At 49.6% G+C, this 18,997-nt stretch overlaps 1 protein-coding gene across 2 annotated transcripts in view; it reads left to right on the forward strand.

Annotated features, from left to right (window-relative positions):
* Positions 1–18,997, forward strand: part of AXIN1 (axin 1) — a 74,618-nt gene that overhangs the window by 53,726 nt on the left and 1,895 nt on the right. Inside the window, exons 5-9 of one of the 2 annotated variants that reach the window (XM_064462029.1) lie at positions 3,016–3,153; positions 8,525–9,078; positions 11,449–11,625; positions 12,802–13,047; positions 18,052–18,219. In XM_064462029.1, the coding sequence (XP_064318099.1) occupies positions 3,016–3,153; positions 8,525–9,078; positions 11,449–11,625; positions 12,802–13,047; positions 18,052–18,219 (1,283 nt within the window). The remainder of the gene's footprint in view (positions 1–3,015; positions 3,154–8,524; positions 9,079–11,448; positions 11,626–12,801; positions 13,048–18,051; positions 18,220–18,997) is intronic. The other variant, XM_064462030.1, reaches the window with a different exon arrangement.

Here is an 18,997-nt window from a genome sequence, read left to right on the forward strand (position 1 = left end):
ATGTTTAGAGCATCATCCTGCTTGCCAGCTTTCTTTGACTCACCATTGCAGGTACCTGCCAGGACAATGTAGGGCACGTGCAACTAGTATCTGTGGGGTGAAGTGAGGTTTATTTCAGTCACATTCAACTTGGATGGTCAGGGAGATCCTTGCAGAGATGGCTTCACAGAGGGGACTGCATCTTGCACCTTCAGACAGGCTGCTGAGGACTTCTGTAAGCTGTTATGCTGGGTGGAAAGTCCCAAGGATGGGGCAGTGGGTTTTGCAGATGCAGCTGTTTATCAAAGAGAAAGGCAAATGAATTCATCCTAAAGATTCTCGGGTTCCGTTATTTTTGTTTCTGTAGGTGAGCTTCAATCACCTCCAGACTTTGAGAGACTCTGGATAATCATGCTGAAGTATTAGTTGTAAAAGACCAAAATCGACTAGTCTCGAGTTCCCTGGGTAGAGCAGTAACCCTGAATGACTTCAGATCCTCATTAGACACGGAGCCGTGGTCCTTAAGTGTTGCTGGACCTGGTGGGAACCACCTCGTAACAGGACTCGAACACACAAGTTAGCAAACTTCAGCCTTTGCACCCGTTGCTGCTGGGGGCTCAGGAGAGACTTTGGTTTAGGATGCTGCATTGTATCAAAGGCTATGAAAATAAAGGGGAATTCTTTCCCATTTCTGCTTTTCTATGGAAGCTGCTGCGGTAGCTGCAATGGGGAGATCCAAGACTGTAACTGCTGAGCACCTAGCTGCCTCTCATTAGTCTCATTAAGTTTCTAACGGAGCAGGGCTTGGTGCTGCTCTCATATAAACAACCGCAGGGAGAGTTGGCATGTCTGAGGTGGCAGGAGGGAGTGAACACATCACCTGACAGGTTGCAACTTGTCAAGCAACAGAGAAATTTCCCTCAGGAACTGCTGGTGCTTCCCCATGAGATGGACAGTGGTGGTCATGGGTTTGAGGTTTCTGATGAAAGCAGACTCCCTTAGCCAGAAGTGCTCCCCTGGGCTATGTGAGGGGAATGGGGAAACATCACTTGGATCCTAGAAGCTCCCCAGCAGTAACAAAGCAGGGACCAGCTCTGCCACATCTTCCCCCATGATGGAGCTGGTCTGGGGTGCATTTCTGAACAACACAAGCTCCAGGCTAGGACGAAGAGTGCACTTTGGCTCTTGTGCCAATATCTCAAGAATAAACATTATTTTTGTTCATGAAGATATTTTCTGCAGTGTTTCTTTTTAATACAGGCCATTGATTTGCAGAGCTGGAGGTCCTGGTGGCAGCAAAGATTTTTGTCATCCCAGAGTGGGAGCCACCTAGTAGTTCACACATGTTATGCCCTCTCCAGCAGCCAGCAGCTGCACGTCTGGGTGAAGGGGGTGGTTATTTGGGGCTGTTCCCAGCTCAGATGGGTCAGTCCTGCTTGGGACAGCTTCAGGTGGAGCTGTTGGTCCCTGTGCTTGTCATGGAAAGTGAGTGCTAGTGCAGGCAGTCCTTTTGCCTGCAAAGCTGCATAGTGTCTGCAGAAGTCCCCAGGGATGCTGCAGCCCAGCACCATCCAGCATGGAAGAGAAGGCAACAGCAGTGAGGACTGGAATTGAGATTTGGTGTCAGGGTTGGCTGGGTCTTGCTCTCAGCAAACAAAACAAGCAGTCCTTTTAACTGAGACCTTTGCAACCCAACTTGGGTGTCATAAAAGATGTCTTCAGCTTCTCGGTGCCATTAGTAGTATACTTATTGCCTCTGTTTTCTTCCCCTGCCTTCAACTCAGCAGCTGGCAGAGAGAAAAAAAACAATATGATTTGCATACTTTTGTCAGGTTTTAAGGCAAGGCATTATTTTAATCTGTTGCATTGATCGTTTGGCCGGACTGGGATAAAGTCAGCTGGTCTCTCACCCTCCTTTAAAGATTTCAAGCTCGATGTCTGCTTCTGGTGCTGCATTTGTTCTTTTGCTATGAATTATCTTGTGTCTTCATGTTTAATTTTATCTCTGGTCCTATAGAGTGTATATTTCATGTTGGTATTGAAATATTTGAATACAGGTTTTTATACTGTTGAATTTTCCATATATTTTTCCTCTAAATTAAATTTTTATCTCTGATGTGTCATTTTATTTTTTCTACTATTTTAACAAAATAATGCAGAAGGGAAAAAAATGAGGAAAATACAGAAGGAGCTGATAGCTTCTTACTTCACTACACAGACGTCTTATCCCAGAGCTTGGGAATTTAGGGACAAAGTAGCTGAGCATAAGGAACCAAGAATGCCCTTGAATTTCCATAAATATTCATTTATTCACCCAGAGCAAGCAGAAGAATAGTACCTCTGCGCTTATAAGGTTGTTGTATTGATAAAGTAAGCAGGGGATAGTTGCACGCCTCTGAAGAGCCAAGGTGCAATCCTGCAGGATCCTCTAGTAAGAGAGGATGCTTTGTGGGAGTCATGGCCTTTTGTGGCTGCTGGGTTGTACCAGAAGATGGAGGGAAGTAACATGTCTTTGAGGTGACAGGATTTCCATTCCTTTCTGTGGCTATGGGGTAGATTTGCAGAGTTAGACCAGCATACACTGATCCACCTTGGTTAAGCTGAATAAGTATGTGTAAGAGTCCTCCTTTCTATCCAAGCAAAAACATCACTACGATAAGCATGATTTTTGAGAAGTTTGTCTGTATGTCCTTTTCACACCCTTTGAAACCAGGATATTCCTGTTGACCCTGTGTACTTCAGGAGAAAAGCAAGCACATCCATCCCAAATTGGAGTTTGGTGCTGAAAGAGCTTGTTGAATTGTGGCTCCAGAAAACCTTTCCCTTATGTGGGGTGGTGTGTGGAGCTGGTGCCAGCTGGAGAGCTCGTGTTGGTGGCTCAGCTTCCAGCCCCCTGGTCCTAGGCTGCATCTCTGCATCTGCCAGTCTCCTCCCTCATGTCCCCACCAGAACTGGCATTTCCAGTTATCGAAGCCTCCAAAATAAACGTGATTTTTCGTGCATCTTTTGCTAACCCCTGGTGTGTTTTTCCTCCAGCGTACATACCGAATGCCAAAGGATATCCATGTTGAACCAGAGAAGTTTGCTGCAGAACTGATCAATCGTTTGGAGGAAGTACAAAAGGAACGTGAAGCAGAGGAGAAATTAGAGGAGCGCCTTAAACGTGTTCGAGCGGTTAGTAACCTCGTTGCCTCCTCCACCAGCCCGGGAGTCTGTGTACTGTGCACCACAGGGAGCTTTCAGCTGCTGTGGAAGCAACTGGGGTGACCACTTCCTTGCTCCAACAGCCATGGTCATTACTTGCACAGGGGCTCCTGGAGGCTCACGTTGCCCCAGGAGCTTCCACAGTGCTGTTCCCCCATCCATGCAGGGCTCTGTGAGCTCCAGCACTCCCTCCCTGCTGTAAGATACCAGATACGGCACCACAGTGCCCACTTCTGCCACCAGTTAGGGGCTGTGGATGCTCTCCATCATCTTTGGCATCCTTGCTCTCCTGACTTCGAGAGCAATCCGTTCCATGTGAGGATGGGGACTATGTAGCAGGGGTTTGCCTTCCTCTGTGGGGTTTTGTGTGATCCCTGTTTCCCCCACAAGTGGTAACCAGATGGCAGGTGATGTTATGCTTGGAGGTGTTTGTGTCTGCTCTCAGGCTGTTTCTACCACAACCAAAAGGGTTCTGCCTATCAGTGTCTAGCACATCTGTTGAAAATTGGGAACTGATCAGGTGTAGCATCCAAAAACCCTCTCCTGGGCAGCGAAACACACTGACTCCACATGGGTAGCTGGGGAAACCTTGCCCATGGCACTGTGTGCTGAGAGCCCTGGTACTGCTGGGGCCCTTCAGAACACAAGGACTTGGTAGATGAACCAAGGGAAGCGTGCAAGGCCTTCAGCTCCACAACAAGCTCCAAGAGGGAGAGAATGAGGTATTGGTCATCTGGCATTACCTGTGTAAGACACCGTGTTCAGCAGTATTCACACCATATCTTTTCTTCTGAGATATTGCATCTTGTGGGTACTTGTACATCTTGTGCTGCAGATAGAGGAGAGTTTTCAGAGGACACTGCAGTGCTGCTGAACATCACTAATACTAGTATAACTGCAGTCCTATGTGAACAAATTGTGGGTCTCTGCAGTTAATAGCTGCCATGGCCCTGAGGCAAAGGCTCAGTAACCCACAGCTGTCCCTTAAAGCAGAGATATTGGTGCCTGTCTTGGCTAGCTCTGTGCTTTCAGGGAAGCTGAGCCTCTGGGGCTCCAGAGCAGGCCCTTCAGCCCCATTAGAGTATTTTTAAATGTTTATCCAATAGTTCTTTAAGCAGAAAAGAGCTGTAGGTTGTAGTATTCTCTTCAAATGACGTCTGCATTTCAAATAAGTGAGGAAGGCAGAAGGATCTGTAAGGTTACCTCCAGCTTCAAGTGTTGTCCAGCAAATTCCCTGCACATCCAGCATCCAGCCAGAAAAGGCCAGCAAGGTACTATTTTGTAATTAGATTCCTGTTCTTCTGGAATTGTTGTATTTCCCTGTCTGGTACCTATTGCTTTCTAGATAAAGCCAATGTAACCGGCAGCATTTTCTGCTAACAGAGTCCTAGAGCACTCTTCCTCCTCCTCCTCCCATGGCTCCATTGCAGCCCCCACCTGTACCAGACTACATTTTCCCAGCCCTCTGCCTCCTTGAAGAAGCTGCCAGTAGCAATACCATAAAATCATCAAATACCTATGTGCCAGAGAATAAATTTAAGTCTGTCTAAATACATTTTTGTGTGACTTAATCTATTTTTAAGCCCAGGACTCCCACTAATGCTATATATTAAACCTCTTTTCTGTCTCCAGAATGTATTTTCATGGACTGGCTGGCATCTGGCATTAGCCATTCAAGAAAAACTCAGAGTAAGCAATTGTAGCTTTTTTAGTTCAGCACTTAAGGTGCAGGAGCTGCTGGTATCAGCAAGAGGAGAGCTTGAATCCTGACGGATCACAGGGCTTTTTTCTATGACCTGAACACTAAAACTACAGGGTAACCTCTTACCAGATCTGCATGGCTCACTGAGCAGCAGCACAGGGAAAACCACAAGTATTGGTCACACTAGGCAGTTATCAGCTTAGCAGAGAAGCTGGAAATGTTTTGTAAAACCTAGGGAAAAAGAATTCTTCTCCCCCATACTGAGCTGCCTGCAGGTTCCCTTCCAAAGCCACGCCATGCAGTAACATAGAGAAAAGGCTTCTGATTTAAAGCCAAACGCCTTTTACTGAAAAGACTGTAAGATTTTTGTTTTTCAAAAAAAACCCAACTCTGAATTCATTAATTATTCTGAGCAATGTGGGAGAGGATTAGAGGATATTGCATTCCCTTATTACTTTTTGAGCCACTTCAGCCTCATGTCGTGCATGGAAGCTGCAGTATCATATAGATCAGTATCGTATCATACAGATCACTCTGTGTTTTTCTGAACAGAGTGAATTGTAAATAAGGCAGGAGAAGCAAAGCCACTGCTAAGATTCTTCCTATTTGAAGGTAAAGCATTGCCTAACTAAACAGGGAAATCATTCGCATGATGATTGAAAATGGTGGTTAGGTGAGCTATTTTCCCCTACCAACCAGCAGCAGCCTGATGAGTGGGACTGGGAGAAGACAGAGGAGGAGGTTTTCAGGAAGGTATTGCTTGCCCTTAGCTCATCAGTGCAGATCTCAGCCTCCTAATTCAAAGGGAGGGGCACCCCCAGCCTTGCTGGAGAGTTAAAAATAGCTCAGCAGGCAGTCAGCAAAGTTGAAGCCTGCATCTCTCTAACTGCTGCTGCCTTTGGGAGCTGATAGAAGATGTTTCTGACAATATTATGTCAACAAAGCACCATCTAGTGGTTATGGCACCCAGGGCTTCCCCACCCAGCTAGAGGCTGCACACACCACCAAGCTTTGCCCAGCTCACAGCAGTGAGATGCTGAAACATGGCTCCAGAGTCCACACCACCCCTGTGCCCAGGAAAGCTGAGCCCATGGTGGAGGCTGCTCCCCAGACCCACAGGTTTCTTTGATGTAAAACGCTGCAGTTACTGCCTCTTGCCTGTGCCTCCTTGGTCGTGTAGTTGTCTTGGCCATGGGCAAGGCAAGGGTGCTCAGTGGGCAAAGGGATGCAGGTTAGACAGCAGGCTTGCGCAAGCTGGGTGCGAGAAGGTTTGGGTGGGAGGGAAGGCTGCTACTGCATTGCCAGGCATATACTGCTGTTGGGTAGCTCAGGGAAGGAGCACCTTGCAATGCACCAGAGCCTGTAGCTGAGCCAAGGCTTGGCTCTGCCGTATACAAATCCCAGTTTGGACTGCTCCGACCTTGTGCCATATGTCAGTTTTTTCACTGCAGACTGAGCGTGGTGAAAAGATTCAGCAGAATTGGTATCTGCAGTCTTGATTTGAACCTTTGCCCTGCTTGAGGAGAGAGGGCAGCTTGGGATAGGCATACCAATTCCTTCATTAGCTGCCATTTTCTCACCGTTGGAGCTTTCCTACCTGATGTGAGGCTGAGGACCAGTGCTAGGGTGTGGGAAGCCAGCTGCCCCAGGGCTTGCCTGCATACCATCAACCCCAGCAGCACTTGCTCCTGTCTGAGGACCTGCTTGGGGTCCAGATCTCGTGCTCAGTGACATAGACGAGCTGAGCCAAGGCAAACTGAGAGTGAGCCAATGTATCTCTCCTTCCATTAGCCCACCCTGATGTCAGTCTTGGAGCAAAGCAAAGTACCAGATCCCAGTTATCCACAAAATGGAGTTCCAGGCAGCCAGAGGATTTCCCAAATCCCAGGCACCCCTTTGGCTGGACCACCCTGGGTTGTCAGTCTCATGCCACCCTTCACCAGTCAAACAGCACTGCCAGAGCTCTGAGCTCTAAGCAGAAGGGATGCACTGCCATTCCTCAGGGATCTGTGCCAGGGTTAGATCTTGCCTTGCACATTAGTTGGTGTTTAAACGTAAGAGTTTTCTTGAAAGTAGGCACCAGCCCTAAAAGCCTCCCAGGTGCTGAGCATGTCACTGGGTTACCATAAACTGTTAATAAATACTTACCCCAGTGGTAGGGATTTAGTCAGCACATCCTTCATCTTTTCTTGTCCCTGAGCTAGGTGCCCAGAGACAGCAGCTGGCAGGCTGCAGCATTGTGGCTGTAGATGAAAGGTGCCTCTGAAGTTCTTCAAAGAGATTTATTAGAAAGTTGTGTGTCCCCTCCAGACGTGGGCATCATGTCACACCCCCAGGTTTGCAACACCCACGCCTTTGGCACTTTCAAAGCCTGGCTTTGTCCCTGCTTCAGGTTTGTACCCCAAGGTGTGACACTGGGAGGAAGTCTGTTATTTGCTTTCTTGCTGTGTGGTTGGCAGCTGAAACTTTGAAGCTGGTTAGCAAGTGATGGATGATGACATCTGACAGGCAAAGCTGATGGAAGTCAGTGTTTTCTAGCAGATACGTTTATCTGGCAGGGCAGAGATACCCTGCACTGCAGCTGATTTCTTTGCTGTGCCAAAGGAAGAAAAGAGAGCTGGATTAAAGGACTCACTGGAATCCTGCTTATGTAATTAAAAAAAATAGGAATCCTGACTTCCAATAAAGAAAATTCATAAATATCTGAGTTTATGTTGGAGCATAAAGTAGTTTGTCAGCATCAAAACTGTGGCTGTCAGCATAGAGGAGTTTTATTCTTCCTGGCAAGGACTTAAGAGCCGCTAACAGCATGTCCTAGACTGTTGTGAACTACAAGAACAAGCAGTTCCAGCCCATTTCTTTATCTGTGTGAAGTATTTTACTCCAGCCTTAGCATGCCCAGGAGAAATCAGTGTTTGATTTTCAAAACCATTCATGCTGCTGTCAACCTTCAGTTGCTCCCTCCTGTTACAAGCCTGATGTTGGCTTTGCCTTGTGAAATAGTCATTCAGGTGAGAAACCCCTCTTGTCTTGCCTGACTCGAGAACTGTTTTGCCACATATCCTCTAACTTTGGTCTTTACCTGATGGGCTTTGAAGCAGTGCCTTACTGAAGGCTCGTAGGATGTTGCAGGTACAGTGTGGTAAGTTGTGTTTCCTCCACTGTTGGTTGTTACAGAATCACCATCAAGAGACTTAGGGAGCTTTTTAGTAAGGCTCTGCCCGCTCATACATCTGATTGAATTGTTACACATGTCAGAAAGCTGCATCTGTAAACCCTGGTTGTGATGTGTGGACTGCCTGTCAGAGGTTGCCTTGGTTTCTTTGGGTAATGAGTGGAGACCCTTGCTAATGGTGGCTCAAAAAGCAGGTATGGAGACCTGAGCAGCTCTGCTTGGTGGCAGCAAGACTACACAGGCTTGGGTTGAGCATTAGGAAATTTTCTGCAGGAGTGTGGCACAGTCTGGGACAGGTCTCCAGAGGAGTGGTGGGTCACCATCTTGAAGGTTTTTCAAGACCTGGCTGGACTAAGCCAGGCCTGACCCAAGGGTTGGCAGTCCTTCTGCGAGTGGGATATGGGACCAGGGACTGCTTTCACCACTCTGCTGTCATTTTCTGATTGTCCTTGTGTTTCTTGCAGGAAGAAGAAGGTGAGGATGCAGATATCTCTTCTGGTCCCTCAGTCATTAGCCACAAGATGCCTTCCGCCCAAGCCTTTCATCACTTCGCTCCTCGTTACTCTGAGATGGGCTGTGCTGGGATGCAGATGAGAGACGCCCACGAAGAAAACCCAGAAAGCATCCTTGATGAACATGTACAGCGTGTCATGAAAACACCAGGCTGCCAGTCTCCAGGACCTGGCCGCCACTCTCCTAAGCCACGGTCCCCGGAAAGCGGCCACTTAGGAAAGCTGTCAGGGACACTAGGAACAATTCCTCCAGGGCATGGCAAGCACACAACAAAATCAGGAATGAAACTGGATGCAGCTAACTTATACCACCATAAACATATCTACCACCACATCCATCACCATAGTGTGATGAAACCAAAAGAGCAGATCGAGGCCGAGGCCACGCAACGAGTGCAGAACAGCTTTACTTGGAATGTAGATTCACATAACTATGCAACAAAATCACGAAACTACACTGAAAACTTGGGCATGGCCCCTGTCCCCATGGACTCTTTAGGCTACAGGTGAGTCAAGGCAACACCCAACAGGAGTCCCAGAGCTGTGGCTTCTCTAGGAAGCTCTTTCATAAACGGGCTGTAGCATGTCGGTGAAACAGTGGCTGAACCACATTTTCTTGTGAAAGCCTATGCTGGGACATGGTTTGAGGGCTTCCCACTGCTCTTCCCCTTCAGAAACAGGTATGCCCCCTGATAACCCTTACAGACCCCTTTTTATTTCTGTGATCTGGTGCTGAAAGACACCCTTTAACCAGGATTTTTAATGGACTTGGATGTAAAGTAGGTTTTCTGCTCCTTAAAGCAGTGGAGGTGCTTAGAAATTGCAGATGCAGGTCTACTTCCCTGTGCATAAGGAGTTGCTAAGAATAGGGCTGTGTCGTGGGGTCTGGGTAACAGAAATCAATATGCTAAGGTGTTCATGAGAGGACAAAAGAGCTCTCCTTATTGCAAGGCCTAACCCATTCACCAGAAGGGCTCATTTCTCTTCACAACAAAGCAATGGATGCTGTGGTGCTGCTGTGGCGTCCTGTCACAAGGGGAGGTCCTCCAGGGTAGGGGACCCTCTGCCCAGAAAAGCCATTTTGCTGCCTTACGGGCTTTTGTCCATCTTCCCTTGGCCATCTGAATTCCTCCATCCCCTCTGTGCTGAGGGGAGGAGCAAAGCTACTTCTCCGCTGCAGCAGGTTTTGCTGGACTGCAAAGGTGAGAGCGGAGCTCGGGGCTGTGTGGGATAAGGGATGGTGCTAGAGCAGCTGCAGGGGACCGTTGTGCTCATCCTGAGTACAGCTGGCTTCCCAAGGCTGTGGGTTTGGGGTGTTGCTTTGCAGCATACCAGGGTGGAATATTATTTAGTAAAGGCTGGGCAGGACCAGCTTTCTGGGGCGGCAGGAGGGAGGCAGAGCACAGGGGCAGCTGAAGCAAACTGCTCTCCAGGGGGGAGAAACACTTAAATCTGCCCTGTTTCTATGGGAAAAGGGTTGTTGCTTCAACAGAGCATAAGCATAGCCCAAAGCCCCATCTTGACACAGGACTTCTCTCTAGCAGCAACTACAGCATATATTTAAGGGAATTGTAAGAGGGCTCATTCAAAGCTGTCTTTCCTCTGGTACAAATTCCCAGTTCCTGACAGTCCCCAGGTTAGGAGCTTTACAAGACAACAGTTTGCATCTGAACAGTCTTGTTTGGCAACCAGCAGTCCCTTGCAGTGGTTTGTCTGGCTGCTTGTTGAATCCAGCTGGGCTTCTATCTCCCCAGCCTGCTGCGGCTGCAGGTTGATTGCAACCTGCAGAAAAAAAGGCTTTTTTGTTGTTGTTGTTTGCACTGAACCTGCTGCTGGAGAATTTCATTTGATGATACCCACTAGTCCTCATGTGGGGAGAAGAAAGTTGTCAGTTTGCCCTGCCTTTTTAGATCATTAGCAACCCCTCTCCAGGCTTTTTCCCCCAAGAATCAGCAAAGCTGTCTGAGGGCCTGTTACTCCTCTGTGGTGTTAAGGTTATTTTTCCTGCACGTGTTAGCACTCAGAAGTAGGAAGGTCCTACAGAGTAAAGTAGGTGAGTATCCTATGAAATTACAGGCTGTGGCAATGACAGGCCAGCACGGGTGAATTCTGCATGGCCTCATAAGCATGGGACTGCCCAGCTGGACATGTGGGCATGGATGTGAGCAAGGAGTGGTGGAGTTTCTGTAGGAGCCTTTGTTGCAGCCATAAGCACAGCCAGAGTGTCAGCTGCTGCTTGGCATCCATCTGACTACAGTGTTCAATGTGGTTGGGCTTCCCAGTGCATGAGAGCCCACAGAAGGCAGCCCACCCTGCTAGGATGTGGTCTTCCACCATGATGTGAAGCCTCGTTTCGAATCAGGGTGAGAAGCGAATGCTGGGCATGGCAAATCAGCACTTTGGGGTATCAGTGAATCTGGGAGGTGATGGGAAGGGCTCAGGTTTCAAGCAGTGGTCTGCTGTGGAGAGGGAGCTGGTGAATTGCAGCACCAGCATGAACTTCCTGCTGTGAGCAAAGAGCCGGGGGTTTAACACAACCCTTCGTGTGGCAGGAGATCTGCTGGGCTTTTTGCCACATTGCTGTGGCTTATTTGGCCAGAGGAGAAGCTCCCTTTCCCCGCAGGTGCTGAACGGAGAAGCCTGCTGTGCCTAGGTCTGGCCAGTCTTGCTCTAAGCCTCAACTGCGTCATGGTTGGTTTGAGCTGTGGTAGAGCCAGGGGGCTGTGGAAGGCAACCAGGACCACATCTGCACTGCAGGCAGCACCAGACCTCAGCAGGGTTGAGTACGTCTGGAGATAGACATGTCCATCCTCTGCTGTGGTCTGCAGTGGTTTGGCTTAGGCAAAGAGCTAATGTCTCAAGCTTTGTTCTTGCAGTGGGAAAGCAAGTCTGCTCTCAAAAAGAAATGTTAAGAAGACCGATTCAGGGAAAAGTGATGGTGCCAGCTATGAGATGCCAGGATCTCCTGAAGATGTGGAGAGAAACCAGAAGATCCTTCAGTGGATCATAGAAGGAGAGAAGGAGATCAGCAGGCATAAGAAAACAAACCATGGGTAAGGGCTGGCAAGAGGGAGGGGTCTTCACACTGTTGTATTGCATCTCCTGCACAAGGCATGTGTGTCTAGGCTGTCTGGCAGTCTGCCTTGTTCCTGGAGATCTTGGGAAGACAAGAATCCTCCAGACACAAGGGTTTAGACCTTTTGGAGCCTGAGGATTGCTAGGGGGGCAGTTTTTTTCTGAAGGATGACTTGCGGCTGTGGCAGAGAAGTTGCAGCCCCAGGGAAATTTCACAAATTGCTGCTGTGGTTCCGAGGTGTATAAGGCGGCACACAGCAGGCAGTGTTTTTCCTTTAAGCATTTGCTGTATGTAAATGCCTGTTACTCCTGCAAGGTGCTGATAGAAATGTTGGACCTGTTGCACTGGTGCCATTGGCCCTGAGTAAGCAGTTTAGCACAGCTCAGGATTGCCCAGAGTTTCAGCTTGCTGGTAGCATCCTCTGGGATGGCCTCACCTGCCTAGAGTGGAGCCAAGGACATGACTGTCCCAGGAATCGTTCTGGAGTCAAGCAGATCTCCTGCAGGCATGGATCCTTAATCACAGTCTGGTCAGTCCCTGGCCTGTCACTTGGCAGTGCTTGCCAGGTGTTGACGAGAGGGATCTGGGGTCTTGTCCCCTCTGACACAACTGCACTGGTGGTTGAGTGGTGAGACTGGTGGTGGTTTGTTTTGCTTGATGATAGAGGCCAGGGTGGGTGGTACTGCAGGCAGCTGGGGCCAAGTGCCAGAGCCATGGGCAGTGCCAGGCCACTGTGAAGTCAGGCAGCACATTCTGCTGCTGGAAGGACAAGCACATCCCTGGGATGCTGACAAGCAGTTCATGGAGAAGCTCCCAACCTGGGAATGCCAGCAGCACAAGGGAGGGCATCTTCTGGAGGAATGTCACAAATGGTGGAGCTGCCTTTTGCTGGTTTTATTTTTATGTATTGTGGACTTGATGAGAGCCCTTAAACAGATATGTGGGCTTTGTGTCAGGGTTGGGTTGCTCACCCCTTCAGGACTTGCTGTCCTGAAATCTTCTCTTTCCTTTGGAATCCATGCTGTAAGGAACTTCCCAGTGGTGCCCGGGTCCGGCTGCAGAAGCAGTAGGTCCATCTAGGAGTGACTGTGTGTCTGTCCAAAGCAGCTCGGCGGTCCATGTAAAACCTTTGTGTTTGTGTGTTTGTGTGTAGCTCTTCAGGTGCTAAGAAGCAGCTGCCCCACGATATGGTCCGACCCCTCTCCATTGAGCGACCTGTTGCTGTGCATCCGTGGGTCAGTGCACAGCTCCGGAACGTCGTCCAGCCTTCTCACCCCTTCATCCAAGATCCTACCATGCCACCCAATCCAGCCCCCAACCCTCTCACCCAGCTGGAAGAAGCTCGCAGGAGGTTGGAGGAGGAGGAAAAAAGGGCTGGAAAACTCCCCCTTAAGCAAAGGTACGGTGATGGGGTATGGCTGTGCGTGGGAGGGAAAGGGGGGACTGCTTTCAAGGTGGGCAGCTGAGGGAGATCTCCACTGCCCTCTGCTCTGGTCTCCAGCTACCAGCATCAGCTAGGTGGAGGCACATGCAGAGAGGTCAGAGAAAGCTGCCCCAGTCCCTCTGCCGTGGTGGTGCAAGTGCCAAAACCCACCTTGAGGGCCTGGTCTTGTGGTTTGTGGATGGAGAGGCTGGAAATGCTCCTAAAAGGGTGGAGAAGGGGCTGCTCAGAGCTTGAGGAGGAGCTGGGCAGGTGGTGCCTGTCTAGACAGGGTGTGGTACGGGAGAGCTCTCTCCCCTGGTACTTGCTGACTCTCTGCTCATTCACACTCACAAGATTATTTCAAAGGTTGGTGCAGGAGCAGAATTTAGCAGGATGCAGCAAAATTAACTGCAGAAGGAGAATATGTATTTGCTTGTTATCTACATCTCCTGCGGTCTTACAGCAAAGGCTGCTTGTGGCATCTGGATGGGAGCACTACACTGTAGTCCCGCTGCAGCAGCACTGACTCTGCATGGCCCTGTCCAAGTCACTGCATCATTTTGTGACTCAGCTTAATGCCTGTTGCAGAGCTAATTCTCCTGCTCCTGTGTTATCTTTCAGGGAAGATTATTTGCAAGGCCCATGGAGCTCTCTGATGAAAAGTGTTTTGGAAGTGCTAGATAATTACTGTTAACAGCTAAAAAACACTCTGTCAATTAAAAACCTTTCACAGCTTTATAGTTGTATTCTGAAAACTTGAAACCTTGGTGTCTGACTCTTAGAAACATAACTGTATTTTTAAAAAGAAGCTCTTTGAATTGCTGAGCTCCAATTATTTTTGCTTGCAGTGACCATGTAGCAGACTTCTGCCTATTTATGTCAGAGCATTGATTGAAAGCCAGGTAATTAGAGGGCTCTCCCAAGTCAGGTTAAGCCAAGTTTATTTGATCTACCTTTCAGTTGGTGTAACTGGGTAGTGTTTATTAGTTGAGTCATTTATAGTCATACTAATTTCATGCACCTTCCCCAGAAATGTCTAGATGCAGATACACAGTTTGGAAACACTGACCTGGACTATATGCATATGCAGTTAATACTGTAATAATAACTTGGTGTAGTTTTTGTAGGAACCCCATGGCATCGTGGTAAATGCCGTGCAGGCCAGTGGGAGGACAGGCTGAGCACTCCCAGTGCTGGGCTGCTCTGCTTACGCTGCCTCCCCATGAGGTCCGGCTCTTCTTCTGGTGATGCAGGGATCCCAGCTACCTGCCCATGTGTGGAAAACCATGGAGCTGTGTTCACCGGGGGGAAACTGCTCATGGAGAGCAGATGTGCCTGTGTCCAGTAGCAGGCAAGAGTGGATGCAGTGGTCCCCAGGGATCCAGGGGTTTCTGGGTGTTGAAATCTCTCTCCTAGGTTTTGGCAGGATTGAGTGCTCCAGCTGAAGCATGCCTGAGCTAGCAGCTTTTTAGAGAGCTCCTGTTATGGTTAGCACAGGGAATGTCTGAAAATAGACCCCAAGTCTGAGAGGCTGCCCAAAGCTGACTGGGGAGCTAGGGAGAAATGGAGAGGGGATTTAATGTGAAAACACTGTTTATTTCAGTCAGGAGCTCTGGAGAGCTCTGGGAAATGGGAGCCTGTGTCCAGGTTCATCGGCAGCCTTGGGGAAGCCACAGAGCATGGGAGGTGGAGGTAAGCCCAGAGGTGTCCTTGAGGCACAGGCTTGAGCTGGCCACAGGAGGAGAGTGCAACATGCCAGCTTTGTACAGCCAAGCTCACCTTGCTGGCACAGTTACCTTACCAGCCACTCTCCTCCAGCACAGCCCTCACCAGCAGTGGCCTTCCTCAGCTAACTGCCTGCTGCCCTGGCTGGGTAGCCCCACTCCCATACCAGCACTGCCCCACTAGAAATAAAAGAGGTGCACCTGTAGTGCCTGTACTTACTGGAAATAGTAAGTATTCTTCCAGAAATCACACTTCTATTGCAGAAAAAGCCTTTCTCTCCTATTCTGCAGCATTTGGAGGGTTGTTGATCTCTGAGATAGCTACCTGGCTGCTGCTAGCAAGCAATGCAGGATTAATTGTCCACTACTGAGTGACCTGCAGATCCAGCATGCCCAGCATTGGCGTCCCAGTGACCATCAGGTTTCTTCCATGTACAGCCAGGTTTTGAGCCATTTTCTGTAGCTCAGTGTCATAGTTCACTTATGTTCACAGCTGGATGAAGTAATTAATACCAGCTCTTCAGGGAAAAGATTTCTGCAAGCAACAAGAAGGTTAGCATGAGCTTGGTTTGGAATTAATTGGGTTGGGCCAAGCCTGGAAGAGGAGCAGAGCTGGCCACTGGGAGACCTCCTGAGGTAACATCTGCTGGGTGCATTTCAGCCTTTCCAAGGCTCTCCAGCCCCAGGGCTGAGTTGGAGCTAGCTGGACGCTTCGCCTCTGCATCACAGCGAGGTTGGATTGGTGCTCTAGCCCAGGCTTAGTTTCTCTAGCACAGCACCACTGGGTTATACAGCTAAAAAAATCACAGTGGGTCGTGAAGTGCAGATGCAGTAGGTCAGATGAGTGCTGCTATTCCCTTGCTGGATAATATTTCATATATGTGACAAATGCAGCAAAGGGAGCTGATCCCAGAAGGGGCAGGGTGGTGGCACCTGGCTGTGTTTCTGGATCACGTTGCCACCTAGGAGATGGATACAGGTAGAAGCTTTAATGAGGCAGAGCTCAGACATGGTCTGGTGGCCTGTTTGGGTAAGCCCTAGGCTCAGGAGATCTCTTGGCAATGACAAAAGCAGAGACAATTGTGTTGTGTTGCTCTCCTGAGAGAAACTCTTGGAAAATTACATTTTCAGTACTTCCTTATTCATCAGCCTTCTTTCAGCCTGCTAGAGATCGGTGGCTGTGGTTCAGGATGCATGTTTATTGTGCTCCTGGCTGGCCAGTCCTGCTGCACAGTTTTGTTCGGCCCCAGGAGTTCAGAGGCACCACAGCCATCCACCCTGCTTTGATTTATGGCAAAAGCAGGTGATCCAGAACCATGTTTTTAACTCTAGCTCTGTGAAGCAGTGCAGAGTTTCTGCCTTTGGGCGTCGTTTCAGGCATCATTTTTGAGCACATCTCTGCTCTGGAAAAGGGTGAGCACTGGAGCCAGGCTGAGCATGTTCAGAAACAGCCTTTCAGGGATGATTACGTGGCAGCAGGAGGAAGGCTCCCAGCCACTGGCATGGTCCCCCTCTTGCTTCTACCATGGCAGAGCTTGGGCGGGGTCCTCTCCATCTCCCCAGGAAAAGGAGAACAGCAGCCCCCAGGGGAACTGGCTTTGCTGCCTGTGCAAGGCACGTAGCTGTGTCCCCAGGTCCCTGGGCATGCAGCAGCTCTCTCTTAGTCACAGCTTGTTTCTAGCAGGATTAAGAGAAGCTTAGGGACTCTGAGGTTTTCCAAACCCCTTCAATTAACTTTTGGCTCACAGGGTTCACAGAATTTGCCTGAATTTATGACCCATTTTTCCTTTAAATGCCCCTGGTTTTTTCCAAGGATGATTCAATTCCATAATGTTTTTCTAGCTAAAGGGCATCCTGTGCTTTGATACGGCAACGGGAGAGGCTCCGAGACCTCTGCTGGCCCAGGAGTGGACCCTTGCCTCTCAGGATGCTGCATCTTCTCCAGAGGTCTCCCAGGCAGAGCAGGCACCAGGAGGGTTGTTCAGTTGAACTTTAGACCTCTCATGCCTTTTGAAAGAGGTGAAAAGATTGTGTCTGGTCTCAGTTTGCAGTGCTGATGTTTATGTGGGCATGCCATTAAAAAGGTGCTCTGCCCATGAGCCAGTGTTTAAAGGTTAGGGTCAGAGTTATTTCCAAAACTACGATTACCTCATGTGCTTGGCAAATTCTGGTTTTTATAGCAACTTTCCAGTCATGTAAATATAAAATCATCTTTTTTGTCCAGTGTGCTTTTTAAATAATTTTTTTAAGCTGCCAAATTTGTTTTATGTGACTTTGAAAGAGAAGACTGCCTCTGGCTTAGACCACACATGCCAAGTTACCAATTTGTGTAGGCTGCTGCAAAGTTTGTGCAGCATTTATGGCACCCCAGATGAAAGGCTCTACAGAAGAGCAAAGTACCCTGATTTTTATTATTGCTACTTTTGTCTACCTCTGAAAATGGAGTTAGGACTGGGCTCATGCTTTCAGTCTAGTGATGGCAGCACGTAGCAGAACCCCAGTGTGTGGGCTGGAAGCAGCAACCAGACCAACATCCTGAGAGTAAAGAAAATACAGGAGGTTTAAAGCCACTGAGGTGCACAGGAGGGACAGGCAGCAAAGCCTCCAGGGCATTTCCTGCTGGGAGCTCTATCCCCTCCAAACTCCATCTACGCTGGGAGAGGTGCCCAGGGGAGCCACGGGGAGCAGGAGTGGTCCTGTCTGCACAGCCCTGCAGATGTAGGTCAGTGGAAAGCTGTGCTGAGCTATTTTGGCCATGGCAGCAATAATTCAGAGTGGTCTGAGCAGTGTTTGTATTATGGCCCCCAAGTGCACATCTGGCCCTGGGTGCTCGGTGCACACGATGGAGCATGCTGATGGTGACCTGGGACTGCTGCTGTGGGCTTGGGATGCTCCACCTTGCCCAGAGCTTACTGATGACTCCTGACGGCAGTGGTGTGCTGCAGGAAGGGCCATCCCCTCTCAAAGCCCAGGGACGGGTTTCTTCAGCACAAAGGGGCTAAGCTAGAGCCTGTGCTCTCCTTGTAGCTGCCGTCTGGCCCCATCCAGCCTTTCCAAGTGCTGTTCACTCCTTCACGAGCATCAGCATGCGGCTGCATGCCAAGAGAGCTGGTGGTTGGAGCAAAGGGTGCTCTTGAGGGCCCTGGGTGCTAATTCAGCATCTCCATCCAGGCTCTGCAGATACGGGCTGTCAGGCCTGCCCACACTGGCAGGTAGGCTGATACTCAGTGGGTTCCTTTGTACTTTTATATGGCAGGTTGAAGCCCCAGAAGAGACCAGGCAGTGGCGCGTCCCAGCCATGCGAGAACATCGTGGTCGCTTACTACTTCTGCGGAGAGCCGATCCCTTACCGCACCCTTGTCAAAGGGCGTGTCGTGACACTGGGACAGTTCAAGGAGCTGCTGACCAAGAAAGGGAACTACAGGTAAGGGCTGCTTGCCTCATGAGATGTGGTGCCAGCAGACTGTAAGTGACCCCTGGCAGATGCCGCTGCCAGGACACAGCAGTGTTGTCCCCTCTAAAGTGAAGGAGTGTGGTGGAGTTAGGTCAGGGGCGCTCCTGGAGCTTTTCAAGAGGGCTCCTGCAGGGCATGCACTGGTGGGGATGTGGCAGCACAGCCAAGGTGCCTTGGCTGTTGAAGAGGCAGGTTACAGGGATGAGGGAGATTGGATTTTGTAGCAGAAGAGTCCTGCATCATGGTTTGCACCTTCAACACAAGCTGCTGAGCTGCCCTGCAGGGTCCTGGGCTGGTGAGGAGCAGCATCAGCTGGTGCTCAGTGATGCTGTGGGAAACCCTCCAGTTTCCAATTTTGGTTCCTCACGGAGTTTACTCCGGTGAGGACAAGGTGGTTGGGTCCTGCCAGAGTCCCAAAGGAGCCAGGTATGGGGCATGTAGCTCTCCAGGTTTTTCCCTTCCAAGTAGGAGCTGCCATGGGAAAGCCTGCCTAGAAATCCTCCACCAACATGGGTGCCTTCAGCCACTGCTTTTGAGAGAGCTGTGAATGGGCTTGGATTCAGGACTGGAGCTCCTGAATTTGTCAGCATGGATCCTGACCGCTCTTTTTTGCTCACTGGGTGAGGGCAGGGTCAGAAGTATGGCCCCAGCTGCCTCTATATCTGGGGGAGCTGCTCCCCATGCACCACAACCTCAGAGCCATGGAAGGGCACTACCCAGGTTTGGGGACTGTGGTGCCCTCATGACC

Source organism: Phalacrocorax carbo, chromosome 10 (genome assembly GCF_963921805.1).
Source record: "Phalacrocorax carbo chromosome 10, bPhaCar2.1, whole genome shotgun sequence".
Taxonomy (NCBI): Eukaryota; Metazoa; Chordata; class Aves; order Suliformes; family Phalacrocoracidae; genus Phalacrocorax; species Phalacrocorax carbo.